The following is a 19,990-nucleotide window of genomic DNA, read 5'->3' on the forward strand; positions in this document are numbered from 1 at the left end:
AGATTCTCTGCTGTGGGAGTGTATGTTTGCACACTCTCTCTCAAATCAGGTTAGCACTGTGTATCAAATATATGTGCCATATGTTTAATTTTTTTTTCCTTTGTCCACTCCCTGGGGCATGTGGGATCTTAGTTCCTGACCTGGGATCAAACTGCCTGCAGTGGAAGCTTGAATCCTAAACCCTGGACCGCCAGTGAAGTCCCTGTGCCATATTTTGTCAGTGCTTTTGCTCCCACAAACCAGACCTAAGACAGTCATCTGATATATGCCTAAAGATTTATTTACAAAAATATTCATTGAAATGTTACTCGTAATAGTGACAAACTGGAAACTAATGTAAGGTCAGTATTAGGAGAATGATTAAGACAATTACGGTTGAACATAAAGGAATAATATGCAACCATTCCTTTTCCATTTGCAGAAGTTTTTTAATGCTTGTAAGTGGTGGTGGTGGGGGTGGAGTATGATAAAGATCAGTTCTGGTCCAGAAGTCTGGCTTCAGGGTCAAAGAGGTGAGATGCATGGATCTGAAGTGACAGGGCTCTGAGATCCTGACCAAGGACATGATTTGGGGACCAGAGACTGAGGGAAGACTTAAATTAGGGTCACAAGCCCACAGATCTGCGTTCAGTGGGGGAAGAAGTAGAACACAGTGTGGGAAAGAAGAAGCAGAGTGAGAGTCGTCAGCGAGGAACAGAAAGAGGAGACAGACGATGTGGCCAGCGCAGGAGATGCAAGAGACGCGGGTTGGATCCCTGGGTCGGGAAAATCCCCTGGAGGAGAAAGTGTCAACCCACTGGAGTATTCTTGCCTGGGAGATCCCATGGACAGAGAAGCCTGGTGGGCTACAGTCTATGCAGTCCCGAAGAGTCAGACACTATTGAGCAACAGTCACTTAAAGTAACTAAGGTTCCAACAGGAAGAGAGGGGAGGAAGCCATGATTTCCCAGGGGGCAGGAATTATGTTTCTCTTGTTCCCTACTGATTCCCTAGCTATTCGCTCATTCCTGGTGCTTAGTAGGTGTCCAGAAAACATTTATTTAACAAACGCTTGTGGGCAGGGTAAAGGGAAGAGACACATAATCAAATTCCCAGCCATGAGGAAACAGGTTTATTCATATAAAGCCTAGTTTTCTTTGGTAGGAGGATAAGCTGCATGAACAGGAGCATTGGAATTTAAATGGGAAAGTTATCTGTCAAGTCCAAGTACTAGACTAAGGAGCACACTGTAGATAATCACGATGGTGGACTGGAAATGTTCACCTGCAGTGGTTTTCAAAATCAATGAAATAGACCAAAGATGAAGAACCAAGTGTAAATCTGTTAAAAGAAAATTGGGAAAGTGTAGATGCAGACTGGGTATTTGACAATGTTAAACAATTATTGTTCGTTTAGGCGAACAATACAAAGAAATACAAGGAAATATTTACAGATAAAGTAAGAAGATATCTGGATTTTCTTCAAAGTCATCCTGAGGTGTCCAGGGGTTAGGGGTACAGATGAAACAAGCTTGGCTATGTATTGATAACTGCCAAACTGGGTGATGGCAAAGGAACATTCTGGGGTGATGGGAAAATTCTTTGTATTGATAGGGTGTGGCCGTGAGACGAGTATATGTGTGCATGCTGAGTTGTGTCCAACTCTGTGCAACCCCATGCAGTGCAGCTCACCAGCCTCCTCTGTCCATGGAATTTTTCAGGCAAGAATACTGGAAGGGGTTGCCATTTCCTACTCCAGAGGATCTTCACAACCCAGGGATTGAGTCCAAATCTCCTGCGTCTCCTGCATTGGCAGGCAGATTCTTTACCACTGTGCCACAGGGAAGCCTCAAACAAGTATATGATTTATCAAAGCATATTGTACACTTAAAATCCATGCATTTTTACTACATACAAATTTTCTGTAGAAAAATTGGATGATGAGTAAATTGAGTTCTGTTTATTCAGTGGGTAAGTTGGGTTGTATTTACCCAATGGGTAAATTGGGCTCTAAATTGGGTTACTATTCCCTCTACTTTTTTAAATATGTTTGAAAATTTTCATAACAACAAAGCAAAAAGAAAGAAGAAGAAAGAATCTACTGCAGTCTTGGCAGCAGGGAAATTATTTAAATTAGAGTAGTGGCATGGAAAGAAGGCAGACAGATAAACAGTGAGATCTTTTAGGTTCAAACAGGTGATGGATTGCTGGATGGAGCAGGATTTGGCCTCCCTGGAACACTCACCTGGTGTCACAGAACTGCGGTTGGTTTGGGTCGCTTTAACCCCTGCATTAGAACAGGAGAGCACAAAAGAATTCATTTGGCATTTTCCAATGCAATTCCCATTTTCTCCAACCAGCTTCATTTCCAGCATCATCAAAATGCCTGCTTGATATTCTCATCCAGAGAACTGCTACTCCACCATCTCTCAAGGGAAGAAAAATAGAAAACAGTGAGAAGAAATTTTATTTGATGTACTTTGGTTTTAGGGTTGAGACTTTCTCAGACCATTTCATAGTAGAGCCAGGAGGAAAGATATTTAGGGCTTTCCAGGGTATGCTTAATCCTACAGACATCTGGTACCTTGATTCTTTCCCTGGATGGCTTCTTCTATTGGAACCATGTCAACAGAATAGACCATATTGCCCCTTTCATGTCTGTTGAATTGTTTTCATTTTTATATTTGAACGGGAGCAATCTCTCTGGGGATATTTTCCTGCAGCTCTGATATTCTAATTACTAAAAATGACGATGAGTGGTGTTTGATGTAAGAGTTAGGGAGCAGGGATGGTCGAGGAAAGTTTTCAGGACAAGGTTGGCAGGTCCTGAGCATGTAACTAGTGTGAACAGGTTCTAACATGGCATGTGCCTGGGCGGGAAGGCAGGGTATTCACCCAGGGCTTTATAATAACACGCTGAGTAACATTCAAGCATACCGTTAAATGCACTGTCCCAGAAGTATGCTCACAGGATGGAAAGAAGACACTACCAGAGGCAGCTCTGGCCTGGAGGTGGATCGTTCCCCCAGTCCGACTCCCAGTGGATGCCTTTACCTAGCCTATGTTCCTTGCTTCTTCTCTTCTCCCCTTTTTTTAGAGCTTAAATGTTTTGTGTTCTGGTTCTGAAGATCAGAAGTCTGACACATGCCTCACAGGGCTAAACTCAGTGTCTGGGCCAGGCTGCATTCCATTCTGGACACTCTAGGGAGGGGTCATTTCCTTACCTTTTCCAGCTTCAAGGGACCACCCACATTCCTTGGCTTGTCCCCTTCCGCCATCTTCAAAGCCAGCATCCTAGCATCTCCATGACCCCCCTCTCATCATCACATTTTGCTTCTTTCCTTCTGACCGAATGCTTGCTTTGGCCAGGGAGGCCCTCATCCCCCAGACAGTATCATGCCTCAAGGAGAGCTGACCTACAGCCCAGGTCTGGGGGCAAGCCTGCTTAGTCACCCAGCAAATCCCACACCTGTACCCCACCAGTGATCTGCTCAGAAACTAACTTGTGTCCATTTTCTCCACTTAAATGTGGAGGAACTCCACGAGAATGTGGATGGTCATCTGCTTTGCCAAGAACCTTGAATAGTGTTGGGCACAGAGTTCTCAATGAATGAATTCATCTTTTCCATTCCTCTTTGGCAAACTTTAATTGACCACCTACTTTATGTCAGGGATTCTTCTGAGTGCTGGGGATGAGAAGATATATAAGACTTAAGGACGGGTTTCCCAGGTGGCTTGGTGGTAAAGAATCCACCTGCCAATGCAGGAGAAGTCAGAGACACAGGTTTGATCCCAGTGTCGGGAAGATCCCCTGGAGGAGGAAATGGCAACCCACTCCAGTATTCTTGTCTGGGAAATCCTGTGGACAGAGGATCCTGGTGGGCTACAGTCCATGGGGTCATGAAGAGTTGGATATGATTGAGGGACTGAGCACACCTAAGATCAAGGAGTCTAGCAGGGAAGACAGACAGTTCCCTAACAATGTGCCGTGGTAAACACTGTCATGAAGTCATACAGAGAAGGCCGAGTGGGCAAGGCTTCCCAATACCTCCAACATGGAGCAGATCATGGAGGATGAAGAATTAGGGAAAATGCAGTGACCACGTACCTTGTTGCCCAAACCAGGACACTGTGGAGAGTGAAAGGAAAGCTATTCATAATTACACTGAACAACAGGTGTAAGCAGAGACCACTCTGGGCAAAACATGCCATGTGTGCCTTGGTGGAGGCCCGAGGGGATGGGGCGATGTCGGTGTGTTGTGATGGGGGAGGGGCCGGGCTGGCATGGCAGGTGGGGGCCTGTGTGAGGGGTGTATTCTGGCGAGCAAGGAGCCCAGGAGTGTCTTCCAGGGTTGGGGCCTGTGGGGCTTCTTGTCAGGACAGCAGCAGGACCAGATCTGCATTGGGGACAACAGCTTTGGCCATGATGGGGAGAAAGGTCTGGAGGAACACAGATCAGAGGATGGAGACCAGATCAGGGGAGGGAGACCAGACCAGAGAAGGGAGACCAGACCAGAGGAGGGACACAGACCAGAGGAGAGAGACAAGACTGGAGGAGGAACACGGAATAGAGGGGGGGGATACCAGACTGGAGGAGGGAGACCAGGCTGGAGGTGCGTGCAGAGGCTTGTAGCAGGATGCAAGGGCGTGTTCCAAAGGAAACGTATCCACTGGGTGCTCCTGAGGTGGCCCTGATGGAGGGGCAGAGGGGGGAAGGCAGAAATGGGTGACACTCACGTTCCCAGCCTCGGAGACTGGTGGCTTCTGCTGGCGACAAGCAGAGAATGCCCTCAGCTGCTTGGCAGACTCTGAGAGTCTGCCACAGGGAGCAGACACAGGAAGCTGAACCTCACAAGGCCAAGTGCCCAGCCAAGCGGGCAATCCAAGGGCTGAGTCACGCCATCCAAGGGGTCAGCACAGGTGGAAAAGAGGAGTCAGGTGACTCACGGGGCCGAGGGAAGCCCGTGAAGGAGAAGCGCTGAAGCAGATGGGCAGTGGGGCAGGAACCGAGGGAGGCCTGGTTTCACACTGAGCCACAGGCGTGCCTGGTGAGTTTGTAGCCTCTGCATCCTAGTGGTGATTCAGAATGGAGTGGGGACCCCTCTAGCGTGGGGGCACTTGAAGGCAGGCCTTAGGATGGGGAGGTATGCTGGGTGGCAAAAGAGAAGCTGTAGGCAGGTCAGTGTGGGGCCCAGAGAGTGGAGGAACTCAGTCTAAATGAACACATTGACATTGTCTGTGTATAAGTCCTTGTGAGTATTTTTAATGATTATTTTTTATTGTGGTGAAATGTATAATCCATAGCATAAAATTTACCATATTAACCATTATTAAATATACAGCCCAATGGCATTAAATGTGTTCACGTTGCTGTGAACCATCACCACTGTCCATACCCCAGACCTTTTCATCATCCTCGATAGAGACTCTGTATTCATTAAACAGTAACTCTCCATCCCCCTCCTCCCAGTCCCCTGGCAGCCACCATTCTCCTTGTCTCTATGCATTCAACCATTTTATTATTTATTTATAGGCCACACTCCATGGCACATGGGATCTTAATTCCTCAACCAGGGATTGAACCCATGCCCCCTGCAGTGGAAGCACAGAGTCTTAACCATTGGACTGCCAGGGAAGCCTCTGATCATTTTAGGTACTTCATGTGAGTGGAATTATACAGTATGGCCTTTTGTGACTGGTTTATTTCACTTAGTTTCATGGCCTCAAAGCACTTCCATGTTGTAGCATGCATCAGAATGTTGTTCCTTTTCCAGGCCAACTAATATTCCATTATGTGTATTTGCCATAGTTTGTTTATCCATTCATCCATCGATGGACACGGGTTGTTTCCACCTCTGGGTACTGTGAATTCATTTTTCTTTGAATCAAGCAACCACACACTGTTCTGACTGAATCATCTTGTTGAAGAGAAAAGAGGAAAGAATTCATGAGAACAGTCATGCGCTCTCTTATGTCGCTCAGCCTGAGGGCCAGCAGAGGCCAGTCCTTACATGCAGTACCTCATTTAATCTTCCCAACAAGCTGATGACATCAGGGTCTTCCCCTTTGCAATAAAGAGGAAACTGGAGCTTAAAGGGTGAAGAGTTTGTTCAGGATCACAAACTGGACACCCTGTGGGGGTGAAGGGGAGGGATCCAACCAAAGTGACACCCTAATACTTAAAAAAAAAATTACTAACTTACTATTGGCTACGCTGGGTCTTCACTGCAGCTCAAGGGCTTTCTGTAGTTGCGGTGAGCGGGTTCTCTTTGTTGCGGTGCATGGGCTTCTCACTGCAGTGGCTTCTCTTGTTGTGGAACACAGGCTTGGGGGCGTATGGGCTCGGTAGTTGTGGTACATGGGCTTCATTGCTCCCAGGCACGTGGGATCTTCCCAGACCAGAGATTGAGTCCATGTTCCCTGCGTTGGCAGCCGGATTCCTATCCACTGTACCACCAGGGAAGTCTGAGACGCCCTAATTCTTAAGTTGAAACCCTCTAGTATTTCAGAAGTCGACCGCTGCTAACTACCAGAGTTTTATACAATTTTGTTTTTCCCTTATTTATTATTTTTGATGTCTGTTTCCTATTTTTTATGAATGATTAACTATTGAATCCTAAAAAATAAAAAACTCCTTGCCACTTGCAGGCAGCAAAGATGAGGGAGCAGTGGGGACTAGGTGTGGCCAGTTTGTCAGAAGCAGCAGCCCCTGGCTGGAGCCTTAAACAGATGGGCATGTGTTTCCCCGTTCCCTGGAAGACCTGTTGAAAGAAATTCTCATATCATCTGTCATTTTTGCTCAAGCTTTGTGCCAGTAAGCAGATATATCTGCTCCTGTGTGTAACTGTTGTTCAAAAGAGAAATAAATTTTCTACTATGCTCAGTGAGCTTCTCTAGTGGCTCAGACAGTAAAGAATTGGCCTGCAATGCAGGAGACCTGGGTTTGGCCTCTGGGTCAGGAAGATCCCCTGGACAAGGGAATGGCTACCCACTCCAGTATTCTGGCCTGGAGAATTCCATGGACAGAGGAACCTGGCGGGCGACAGTCCATAGAGTCGCAGAGTCCGATACAACTGAGCGACTAACACAGACACAGACACAGACACAGACACACACACACACACTATGCTTAGTAGAATTGGCCAGAGGGAATTGGGATAAGGCTAAAGCAAAAAAAAAAAAAAGTCCTACAAAAACACCCAGAAAAGGTTAAGATGCAGAAGTGCCTGGGAGGATGAGCACTTTTCTGGAGAAAAGCACCGCACTGTTTCCTGGCCAGGTGTCAGGCAGGAGGTCACACGATGGTGGTCGTGGGTTCATTGGTTATATGATCATGTGAGGGTGATCTCAAAAGAGATGAAAAGAAATATCATCTCTTTTCCATTTGGGCCTTGAGGATGGAGCACCAGGAACAGAACAGACAGGGTTTTCTGGGTTCACCTCCTTTCTTCCCATCTCTCATGCTCTTCCTTTTGACAGAGCAGTCAGGAGAAATACCCATGGCTAGCCCTCTTGAGGCAGGCAGACGAAAGCTTGCCCTTCTGTAAAGAGACTGCTATCTTTCTTCACTTGCAGAGTCTGAGTCAATGTAGACAGAAGAGCCCAGAGTCTTACAGGAGGTAGTGTCAGACATCAAATGTGTGTTCTATTTAGGCAGAGATGGACCAGAACTGAACTAGGCTCCCATTGACAAATTACTTAAAATTTTTTAAAAATTTAGATTGTGCCCAATCACTTTAAAATATTGTCACATAACTACATCTTTTGGTTTTAAAAAATTCAATTTACTCAACTTTTGAAATTGACATACTTTTGCATATTCCCAAACTCAAAAAGCATAAAAAGTATGCACCCATTCCCACTTCCTCAGTCCTGGGAAATCACCATGAACAGTTTCCTGTATGTTCGACAAGAGCTACTGTATGCTAAATATAGTTTGGAATTTTTGCCTTTGTCTAACATTGTTATGCTCGGCTGTTTTAATAGAGGATTCTTCTAAAAAGAAGAAGTGGGAGTCACGCCTGTCTGTCTCAAGTGATGACAGAGCTTGTGTGTCTCAGGAAACCCCCGGGGGCTACACTGCCCCATACTAGGTGCCCTCGGCAGGCTCCTCAAAGTCAAGTGCACAGGAGGCCCGGTGGGTGGTAAGACGCAAAAATGGCAGTAAAATCACAGGTCAGAGGCAAATGTTTACAATACAAACTCCAAGTGCATGGTTAAATTCTGGTGAATCATATAGAAAAACTGCCCTGACATTTTTGAGAAGTAAGTCATAAGGAGAGGGCAGGATGAAGTAAGATGCTGCCTCCACAGAAAAATCCTAAAGGCACAATCAAGAAAATCAGAGTCATGATTGGGAAAGTTAGATGTAGGTGCTTCAGGCTTTCAGAGTCCACAAAGTGCATTTTCTCTCTTTTTTTTTTTCCTGATGCACTTTCTTACAAGAGCTGAGCAAATGCTGAAATGAAAATGAGAAACTCCAGACGGAAAACACTGAAGAGAAGCATTGGAGTGTCTGTGAGTGCTTTCGGAGACCACATTCACTGCGTGGATTATTCAGCATAAAACAGTTCTACCTGCTCTGGAGGGGGCAGGCTTAAAGAGTAGGTGTTTATCAGTTTCTGTTCATTCACTGACGTTTATTCATTGAGCACTTAACTGTTCTTTCTTAGGCCTTGGGGATAGCTCTAAAACAGACAGAGTTCCAGTTATCACAAATTTACACATGGTGGCATCAGGGAAGGCCTCCTGGAGGAGGTGACCATGTAAAGGAGGAGAATGTTCCTGGGAGGAGGAATGGCCAGTACAGAGGCTCAGAAATGGCTTGGAGCTTGTTGGTGTTTGAGGAAGAAGACAGAGGTGAGTGTTACTTAAAAGATATAATTATGTGACTCTGAGATTTTCTAATTTTTCCCTTTGGATCAAGTGACCCTACTCTTTAGTAAGTGGTAGAATTCTGGATGACCTAAAGAAGAAACAAGCACTTTCCTCTCTGCACAATGGTAATACTACAAATCACACAGTTGATACTTAGCTGACTTAAAGTGGTTTGTGTACACGTTTTCTCTCTCAACTGGATGGCAAGCTTCTCAAAGGAGCAAGCTTTTTGTTCCTGAAGTGTCGGAAGTATTCAACAGATATGTCACTAAAAAAATGCAATTCAGACGCACAAAGTTGAGTAACCGCATGACGGGAATGGCTCACCTCTGTGTCCAAGGTTGTCACTCTGTGGCTCTGTCTCTGTGTTCTCCCCTCTTCACAGGAGATGGAGTGGCTGATTGAAACATTTGAAAACATACCCACTTCTCAAGTCACGCTCAGCAGCTTTCACACTTTTTCTAATCAGCCGGGATGCTCCCCACTTTTCTCCCCAGTCTCCCACAGTCAGGCCCTGCTTAGTAAGGAGCCAAGTACTGAATAAACCATTCTGGGTTACCACTGTGCTCACCAGAAGTCGAGGTTTTTCTCCCCAATTACAGACCAGTTAGTTTGATGTCTCCTTGAGATTCACTACTATGTTTAGACTCAAAAATGGCAGGATGAGGAATCCAAGTGGAGAAGAGGAAAGACAAGAAATAGGTTTTTCTCTTTTTTAACATTTATTTATTTTTATTAAACATTTCGTTTTGTATCAGGGTACCACCATAGCCAGTTAACGATGTCATGATGGTTTAAGGTGAACAGCGAAGGGACTCAGCCATACATATACATGTGTCCATATATTTATCTACTTGGCTGCTCCAGGTCTTAGCTGCAGCATGTGGGATCTAGTTCCCTGACCAGGGATGGAACCCAGGCCCCCTGCATCAGGAACACGGAGTCTTAGCCACTGGACCACCAGGGAAGTCCCAGGAAACAGTGGCGTAGGCTGCTTCTACCACTTAGTACAGATGGAGATGGCTGTAGAGGTTCCAGAGATCATATCCCTCGCTGGTCATTGTAGGTCGGATTGCGTCCCCTTAACATTCCGCCCTCACTCCACAGATACCATGGGCCACTCAGTGCCCCAGCCTTAGACGAGCCTCAGGCTCAGATGGGTGTCCTCTGCGGTCCCTTCCCTCACCACTGTTCATCCTGTCCTTCCAGGTTGTGAAGCTGGCCTCACCTCGTCCCTCCTGAAGGCAGACATTCTTCATTCTCTCAGCTCGTTTTCCATAAAACTTACCTGTTCGTCCCCAGAGGACTGTATACTTCCTGGGGGCACAGATTTCTCTTAAGCATCAGTAGATGACCAATTCATATTGGTTTTAAGGAATGAACTAATTTTTTTCAGTTTTAAATAGGGTATAAAGGGGCCGTGCCTTTGGCCCTCTATTTGAAAACCTAGATTTTAAACAATGACTAAGTTTTAGATATATTAGCTACAATGCCATGCTGCCCAGCAAAGTGGAGTTATATCCATAGAGCATATGCTTCAACTTCATTCGTCTGAATTAGAAATCAGTCTTGAAAAGACAGTCACTGATTTGTTGATTGAAACCAACAAAAGAACATCACTGTTTTGATTAACATCTACTTCAGGGGGCTTCCCAGGTGGCGCTAGTGGTAAAGAACCTGCCTGCCAATGCAGCAGTCATTAGAGACGTGGGTTCGATCCCTCGGTCAGGAAGATCCCTTAGCGGAGAGCATGGCAACCCACTCAAGTTTTCTTGCCTGGGAAATCCCATGGACAGAGGAGCTGGCAGGCTACAATCCATAGGGTTGTACAGAGTTGGACACGACTGAGGCAACTTAGCATGCTGGGCAGTTTGTTGTGGTTCAGTCGCTCAGTCATATCCAACTCTTTGCAACTCCATGGACTGCAGCACTCCAGTCTTCCCATCCTTCACTGTCTCCAGGAGCTTGCTCAAACTCATGTCCATCGAGTCAGTGATGCCATCCAACATCTCATCCTCTGTCGTCCCCTTCTTCTCCTGCCTTCAATCTTTCCCAGCATCAGGGTCTTTTCCAAAGAGTTGACTCTTTGCATCAGATGGCCAAAGTATTGGCGCTTCAGCTTCAGCATCAGTCCTGCCAATGAATTTTGTTGTTCACTCCGTCAGTCATGTCTGACTGTGACCCCATGGACAGCAGCACACCAGGCTGTCCTTCACCATCTTCTGCAGCTTACTCATGTCCATTGAGTTGGTGATGCCATCCAACCATTATTCATTCATTTCAACGAATATTCAGGGTTGATATCCTTTAGGATTGACTAGTTTGATCTCCTTGCTATCCAAGGGACTCTCAAATTTGAAAGCATCAGTTCCACAGTCCGAAAGCATCAGTTCTTTGGTGCTCGACATTCTTTATGATCCAGCTCTCACATCCAGCTGGACAGGTGGATGATGTTAATTAGTGCCACCAAGAAGGTTAGTTCATTCAACTGTCAAGCATTGGGAGAGAGAAGGGTTGAGACCCTGGGTTTTCAGTGTTTGGGTCTGGCCTCTGGCCCTCCACTGTGTGGGCAGCGCTGAGATGAACATGGTAAAATGAGCACAAAATGATCCAGGTCCAAGGGCCTTGGGAGCTTACATTAGAAAATGCATCTAAAATACAGATCAGGTGACTGGCACACAGCAGAGCCTTGTCCCATTGCAGGGAGTGAGCTGGCAGCCTGTGAGCTGTATTCACCCATCCTGACTATTAAAACGTTGAAAAGCTTGCCAGTCTATGCTGAGTGCCAGACACTTTTATAACCGTGTCTCCAGGTTTTATCCTAGTCACACTCCTCTCTTTTTTTTTTAACATGTTGTTGAGTCACTAAGTTGTGCTCTTCTGTCCTCCACTACCTCCTGGAGTTTGCTCCAATTCAAGTCCATTGAGTCGGTGATGCTATCTCAACATCACACCCGTCACACCCCTCTGGGGTAGGCATAAACATTACCCTTATCTTCCAATTGAGGAAAGTAAGGCAAAGCACTATCTCTCTGATTTTGTAGCTAAAACCTGGAATTGGGTCTCAAAGGAGTGAGTACCTTTCAACCTCATTCTGTCAGAATCAAAATGAGGCACTTTGACGTTTGCTGGGTTAGCAGAGTATATACAAGTGTGACCTCTGAAGCTGGGTTAAAATCTTGGTTCTACTGCTTACTAGTTGTGCAAGCTTGGAAAGTTATTTCTGGGCCTCTGTTTCCTCATCTGGAATGAGGTGATGGTGGCACCTATTCCATGCCTGGTGTGCAGAGAAGCCCTTGATAAGCACATCCTGTCATTGGGGGTGTGTTCCGCACTTCTTCCTATCGCCTCACCAAGTCCTTCCCTCTCCATCACAGGCAACATCTCACTCACTGATGTCAGCTGGTTGCAAACCCTAATGCCTTCAGGGGAGAGAGAGGCAGCAGAAGTATACAAAGTGACACATGGTGAACTGGAGGCAAAAAGAGAACAGAAAATACAAACTGGCTTGCAAGGAACTCTACAGTAAAAGATTGTGCAAAATTATTCAGATGAAGCCATTTAAATAAATATCGTGCTGACCAAATGGAATCAGCTTGGCCCTAGGTTGTTTACTTGGTTGGTCCCTGAAGTTGTCTGGGTGTAAACTGGAGCTGATACACTCAGGAAGGCCGGAAAGAATTCAGTTGCACACAGACTCATCTTTTCCCTGCATACAATGAAGCTTTTTGTGAAGCTGATATGGCTGCAGGTGAAAACTGTGTTCTAAGCCCAGATAATCCCTTTCAAGCTCTGGGGGCGAAAGTGTGACATTTCAGTTTAATCTTATCTCCAACTGCATTACAGATGGTAGAAAACAAAAACCAAAAAACACACACCAGCACAGCACCTAGTGCATGGAAGACTCTCTCTTTATATTTGTATGTTTCTATTCAACCTTAGGCTGGAGACCCGAGGCATTGAGATATTTGCCTTTAGGATCTGTGATATCACCCAACTTATTTATTTTAAGTTTTTGACCACACTGCGAGGCATGAGAGATCTTAGTTCCCCAACCAGGGATCAAACCTTCATCCCCCACAATGGAAGCACAAGAGTCTTAACTGCCGGACCTCCAGGGAAGTCCCTCACCTGAATTTTGATGACTCTAAATTACAAAGGTCTGTACAGTCAAAGCTCTGATTTTTTCCAATAGTCATGTATGGATGTGAGAATAGGACCATAAAGAAGACTGAGTGCTGAAGACCTGATGCTTTTGAACTGTGGTGTTGGAGAAGACTCTTGAGAGTCCTTTGGACAGCAAGGAGATCAAACCCATCAATCCTAAAGGAAATCAATCCTGAATATTGGAAGGGCTGATGCTGAAGTTGAAGCTCCAATACTTTGGCCACCTGATGTGAAGAGCTGACTCATTAGAGAATACCCTGATGCTGGGAAAGATCGAAGGCAAGAGGAGAAGGGGATGACAGAGGATGAGATGGTTGGATGGCATCACAGACTTAATGGATATGAATTTGAACAAGCTCTGGGAGATGGTGAAGGACAAGGAAGCCTGGTGTGCTACAGGCCAGGGGGTCACAAAGAGTCGTACATAACTGAGCAAACTGAACATCAACCAACACAACTCCAGGTAATTCTACCAGAAATCCATGTAGAGAAGTTCTTGTACTTATGTGCGTGATTGCAAGCTCACTCAGTTGTGTCCAACTCTTTATGACCTTATGGACTGTAGCCTGCCAGGCTCCTCTGTCCATAGGTTACACTTACACATAAATCTGGTGGCCTCTGTTGCATGGACAAGGAAAGATCTCAGTGGGCAACATAGATAGAGGTGGTGCTCAAGTTCTGGCGCAGACCTGCTTGATGGGACAAGATTAAGATAGATTTCAATCCAAACAGGGGAGACAGACAGCATTGAGGGGCATGGCGACACTGGTAGGAGGCCCAGGCACACACTGGAGGCCTAAGCGAGATGGAACATAGCGAGAAGGAATTCAGGTGGGTAATACTTCCTGGTCTGGGCAGAAAAACAGGGAGATGAGCACCCAGCACCCTGAATGTGTGTTTTGGAGCTTTCTAGTACTGGCTCGGGTATCAGGGCAGAGAGGGTGGGCCTGGTTTCTCAGGTGCCTGGAGCATCAGGCCAGCTACTATGGGACTTGGTTACATTCTGTTTGCAATTTATTTTCCCCCAAGCAAGCTTATAATGGAAATCACTATGGAAACAGCATGCATGTACCAGAAATCTATTTTTCACCTAAATTTTGTTTGAATGTTTTGTTTTTTTGAATGTTTTGAACTGAGAAGATAAGGAATATCTGATTTTAGAGATGTGTCTGAATTTCTGCCCTACTGAAATGGGGGAACCCAAAAAAGCATTCCATGACCACGATTCTTTAATTGTGAAAAATAACAGCTTTCTAACATAATAAGGGCTCCCCAGGCGGCTCAGTGGTGGAGAATTCGCTTGCCAATGCAGGAGCCACAGGAGATGCGGGTTCGATCCCTGTGTGGGGAAGATTCCCCTGGAGAAGGGAATGGCAACCCGACCCAGTGTTCTTGCCTAGAGAATCCCATGGACAGAGGAGCCTGGCCAGCTACAGTCCTTGGGGTCATAACAGTCAGACAGGACTGACTGAGCACACATGCACGCTAATACAATAATTTATATTCTATTAACTTGAACTTCTTTCTCAAATTAGGAAGAAGTGAAGCTGAGCTGCCTGACAGGAAGGACAGGGTGCAGTGATGCATTTTACAAAAGCAGAAAATAGTAACTGTCCTCCTGGCTAACACCAGCCTCACCATTTCTCACAGGACCTTTTTCTCACTTGCGGGACTACTTGTCCCTGGGAACATCATCATCTCTGCTAGGTTGAGATCTTTCCTATTTTGCAACTCGACTTTCAGAACAAATATATTTAGAAACTATATTTATAACCAAATTCTAAATTTATGGCCAACAAGCAGACGGGAAAGCAGCTTCGCCCCCTTCCTTGTAATTTACCTTTCTTGATTCAAAGACCTAAATATACATAGTTTCTTCTTTGCCCCTTTCACGTTTATTGAATTAATTTGTCTTTCGCTAAATCATGGTGTTTTGACCCAGGTTATTCACCCAAAGTGTGTAAAAAGAGACAAACCACCTTGCATTTTAGCTGTTTGGGATATTGGATGACCCGGGCTATTTTAACCGTCCAGAAGCAGGTTTCCTCCCATTGTACCCAGAATTATCGAGACTGCCCCTCAGTTTTCTGGCTGGGCAGTGGGGGCTAGCTGTCCCCTTGGCCTTGGTAGAGGCTGGAGGTCTGCTCCTTTCAGGATGGACGCTGGTCGCCCCCGCGCCCCTCTTCGTCCCTCACCCGAAGCGCTGGCTCTAGGACCGCGAGGGCCGCGGGCGGGAGGCGGTGCCGCTCGAGCCCCGCCCCAGCCGAGCGCGGGGTGGAGCCGGCGCGGGAGTTCCCAGAGTGGCGCGTTCAGGGAGGCGGAGAGAGGTGGAGGGAGGTGTCCGCGGGGAGAGGGCGGGCCCGGCGCGGGAGTGGGCGGGACTCGAGGCGGCGGGCGGGGCCGGCGAGGGAGAGGGCGGGGGTGCGCGGTGGTGGGCGGGGCCGGCGCGGGAGTGGGCAGGGCGCGCGGAGGTGGGCGGGGCAGGGCGCGCGGAGGTGGGCGGGGCGGGCGCGCCGCCGGGCCGCGCAGCTGCCGGGCAGGCCGGGCATTAGGGCCTCGGCGGAGCCCGGCTCCCCAGCGCGGTGGGCGGGGTGCGCGGCGGGCAGGCGCGGGCCCCGAGGCAGCGGCTGCGCCCTGCGCCGGGGAGGAGCCGGGGGCGGGCGGGCGGCCGGCAGGCGGGGGCTGGGGCCCGCGGAGGGGAGTGCCGGAGCGCCGGCGGCGAAAGCGGCAGCGGCGGCTGAGCAGGCTCGGTGCGTGGGTCCGCGGCGGCTCGGGGTCGGCCCGCGGTGCGAGCGGGCGGCCCGGCTGCCTCCCTCCCCGCCCGCCGCCGCCGCGATTGGGTGGAAGATGGCGCTGGGCGGATGGAAATCCTAATGACGGTCTCCAAACTCGCCTCCATCTGTACCATGGTAGGTGCGGCGGGCGGGCGGCCCGCGTCCCCGCCCTTGCCGCCCGCGGGGCCTAGCGCGGGGCTGGCGGGGGGCGGTTGGACGGCGCGGCCCCAGCGCAGGCGGAGCGGCCCCGGGGCACGCGGGGGCAGGGAGGGGCGCGGGCCGGCGGTGCTCCTGATCGCCGCGGCGCTGGGGGGCCGGAGGTGGGAGCACGCGCGCTGCGCCCCCGCCTTTGCGTCCGGAGCGCGCGGGGCCGCGGCGGGGTAGGCAGGTCCCCCTGCCGGCCCGCGCGCACGGAAGTCGGCGCAGGTCTCCTCCCCGAGTCCTGGCGAGGCCGCGTCCCCTAGCCGGGCCCGGGGGACTGGGGTGTGTGTGTGTGCGCGCGAAGGGGGAAACTTTCTAGTGCTGTCGAAACTGACCCCCCCGCCCCCCACCGTGTCTCCTCCTCGGAGGGGACCGAGCTCCCCGGTTTGCAGCCGGGGAGTCTTGTCTGGAAATGCCCGCCGATCCTGAGAACAGCTTCAGCGTTCCTGTCGTTTGTTTACTTGAACGCACCAGACGCATCGGTGTGTGACTTGGAAGAATTTCTGTGCGGGAACTGGAGGCAGCGCCGCTGTCTTGTATCGTGTCGGGGGCTTTTAAGTAGAAGGGGAAAAGAGCTTCAGGGGAAAAGAGCTCCTGCCTTGTGGACAAGTCCTGAGTTAAGCAGAGCGAGCGTGCGTTTAAATCTTGGTATTCTGTGTTTGGCCGGGGGACCCGTTGTCACTTCACACGGTGGGGGCGAATTCGTTTCCTTAGCTCCTTATGGCTTTAACATCTGGCGATCTCTCTGGCGATCTTAGTTATGAGCCGTCTCAGGAAGAAAAAAAAAGTTATTCTTCTACCACGTGGGCCTAGCGATCACGTTTATTAAAGACTCCTGCAGTCTTTCCTTCTGTTTTACGCCTGCCCAGCCCTTTTTGTGCATGTGGGAGATTCCCCCCGCCCCCCACCAGCTGTCTTCCTCGTATGGGTGGTACATTTCCTGTACCTTTCTTTAAGGAGCTGCGAATCCGATCGGAAAGATGGCTTTTAGCCGCGGATTTCTGAACTGCACCGTGAGAAACAGTATTTAAAAAAATGGCTGAAATCAGGTGGGATTAAAATCTACAGTTTTAAAGACATCATGCTGAAGAATGAATCATGAAGAGTCCATTTCCTCAAGTGGATGTTTTTCTCGCACAGTTCACATTTTAGGAAAGCATTGATGTTAAAGGGACCGTATTAAAGGGTGATTTCCAAGGGTCAGGTAGATTAATTACGTTTATATGTGCCAGTTATCATATTCTGTTTCAGAAGGAATGTGATAATTAAGTCTTTGAAAATGATAATCTCGCCAGATTGCTGAGCCTGCACAGATTGCCGGGTCATGGTTCCCTGTCAAAGTCTAGAGTTTCTGGAGAGATGTATATGTCTGTCTTTACTGACTGCTCATCCACTCCAGTATTTCAGGTATACATTTGGCACCTACTTCGTGCAGGAGAGTGTGCTGAGCGCTGGGGATGCAGCAGCCGTCAAGTGGGACTCTTGCTTTCACGGTTGTTTACCTTCTAGTTAAGGGAAACAAGCGTCATTCACATCAACAAATTAATAGATGCACTAGTCACATTAAGAAAATGAGGCAGAGCAATTTGCCACGTCAAACACTGAGTAAGTGGGATCTTGATCTCAAGAACCTTATACTCTAGAGTTCTTTCTAGGGCTTCTGCTCTGGTGCATTAACTGCGTGTGGTATGATGTGTGTATTGTTGGCAGATACAGAAACATCGGTACTCAGCCAAATGAGATTGCTCCTGAAGCAGCGTTAAAATTGGGTGTGTCAGTGTTCATATTTGAATAAAAATTGACGCTGTCCGAGATAGGGCTGAACATCTCAAACTAGCCTGCGATCTTTTGCTTAAGGAGCACTTCAGCCTATCTTCTGAGATAGCACCAAGTTGACAACCAAGAAAAGCAAAGTATTTACCTCTGTGCCTTTGTAGATTTCTGGCGCATTCACAGCTCTCTCTCAAGCAGGTAGCCTTACTTGAATAATCTTACACCTGTCCATCCCCAGCCTTTATCCCCACTCATGTCTTTTCACAGCATTTTTGTAATGTCAGTGGTACTTCCCATACTAGCTATGTTGTAAAGTTTTCTCTTATCGCCTTGTTATAATAGATTGTGAAGGCCTTAAGTGGAGGGACTGTTGTTTATTTGTGCAGTTTGGTAGAGCACTACCTTCTGCGGACAGTCAGAGTTTCTTCGGGTCCCTTCCATCCCATGCCGATGTCTGGGGGGAGTGAGTTTGACTAAACGTGGCTGAGATTGAGGTTGTGGGTTAGGAGGTGGGAGGAGGGGGCTGGATCTCTCAGAGAATCAGCAGCTGTGAAAATGTTTATAATGAGTTGACATTTTATTCTATAAATAGTAAAGTTGACAGAATTTTATTTCACCTGTCAACATAAGGCACTTGGGCAAATCAGCAGTCCCTTGATTGGATTAAGTACTGTTAAAAGCGAATCTCTTCCGAAGTGTCTTCTAGATCACTGTTCTGCTGGCACGGGAATGTTAGTCAGGTTTGTTGCTCTTAAGTCAATGTTACAGCCTGATCGAGTGAGGGATTGCGTTTAGGCTGCAGGGAATCAATCTGCAGGGTGCCTCTAGAAACCCCTCTGACTTATGATGTCCAGGAAGTAATTTCAGTATAGCATGGTGCTTGTTTTGCCGCCAAAGTAGCTTCCGACTTGAGGGCCTGGCACGGAGTAGCTGCCTGATATTTAATACCATACTTCATCATGGTGAAATAATGGGAAAGTGACAAATGCATGTAGAGGGACGGCCTGCATTTTGAAATCGAAGTGAAGTTGTAGAGCAGCTTGTATCGGCCGGGACCAGGTGACCACACGGGTCAGGGCCATCAGGAAGCATAGTGGTGGGGGATCCGGGGATGTGAGAGGCATCTAGGCTTGTTTGGGTTGTAGGAGTCCTGGCCGGGGAGGGGGCATGAGCCGGGGCTTGAGTCAAGGAGAAGTTGTTGCAAAGGAAGGTGGTAGGCGGTGGGGTGGCCTGGCTTCTTGCCTGTCCCCAGTCCTGGGGTCAGCTAGGTCCCCTGGAACATGGGACTGCTGAACCAAGACCACAGTCTGCAGCTTGGTGTCTGACAGGTTTGCTTCAAAAAAGGCATGGGAATCTTGAAAATGACTGTACTTACTGCAGGAAAGTCACAGGTGAGACTGACTACTTGTCTTATTGAGTCTCATGGGTCATTCACACATGGTACCTTGTTCATGGGGGTGAGGGTGTGGGGTAGGCTCTTCTTGTAGTCTGAATATTCTATTAAATAATAACATTCTATGTTCCTTCTTAGGAAATAGGGTGGATGTGCTATGCTTAGTTGCCCAGTCATGTCTGACTCTGCAACCCTGTGGACTGTAGCCCATGGGGATTCTCTGCGCAATAAGACTGGAGTGGGTTGCCATTCCCTTCTCCAGGAGATCTTCCCGACCCAGAGATTGAACCCAGGTCTCCTGCATTGCAGGCAAATTCTTTACCATCTGAGCCACCAGGGAAGGGTGGATGTAGTTCTTTTATTAGTGAAATATTTAATTAATTTTAATTTATATTTTAGTAGTAAAATTAGTGTTTCTGTGACGGGAATATTTAAAGTGAGTTTTCTAATTTTGCTGTTTTTAATGTTAACTTAGGAGGGATGAAACCTTCAAAAATAAGGAGTCTTCTGTCATATAAATGGTTGGATAGGGAATGTTTGAACATGTGTTTGAGGACCTTAGTGGATCAATCATTTAGAATAAGTTTTATTTAAGCCAGCTGATCTTTTGAATTTGGCCAGAATATACACTGGACGTAAAAAATTATTCTCATTATAGAAAATTTGGAAAATACTCTATTAAAAAGAGTTTGGAAACTCTGGAGGCAGAAGAAAATAGTTTACTTTACCTCCCAGAGCTTGTTTTGTCCTTTTTTTAAAAAAAAAATATTTATTTTTAGCTGCGCTGGGTCTTTGTTGCCGCCTGAGGGCTTTCTCTAGTTGCGGTG

At 47.6% G+C, this 19,990-nt stretch overlaps 1 protein-coding gene and 1 long non-coding RNA gene across 2 annotated transcripts in view; both read left to right on the forward strand.

Moving 5' to 3' along the window:
• Window positions 1-4,967: 4,967 nt before the first annotated feature.
• Window positions 4,968-12,366, forward strand: LOC122686728. The gene is made up of 3 exons (XR_006338879.1): window positions 4,968-5,026; window positions 8,651-8,837; window positions 12,233-12,366. It is a non-coding gene; the product is annotated as an uncharacterized LOC122686728 (long non-coding RNA).
• Window positions 12,367-15,643: 3,277 nt separating this feature from the next.
• USP12 (ubiquitin specific peptidase 12) overlaps window positions 15,644-19,990 on the forward strand; it is a 57,894-nt gene continuing 53,547 nt past the window's right edge. Inside the window, exon 1 of the mRNA XM_043891930.1 lies at window positions 15,644-15,931. Coding sequence (XP_043747865.1) covers window positions 15,884-15,931 — 48 coding nt within the window. The 5' untranslated portion in view covers window positions 15,644-15,883. The remainder of the gene's footprint in view (window positions 15,932-19,990) is intronic.

This window comes from Cervus elaphus, chromosome 30 (assembly GCF_910594005.1).
Source record: "Cervus elaphus chromosome 30, mCerEla1.1, whole genome shotgun sequence".
NCBI lineage: Eukaryota > Metazoa > Chordata > Mammalia > Artiodactyla > Cervidae > Cervus > Cervus elaphus.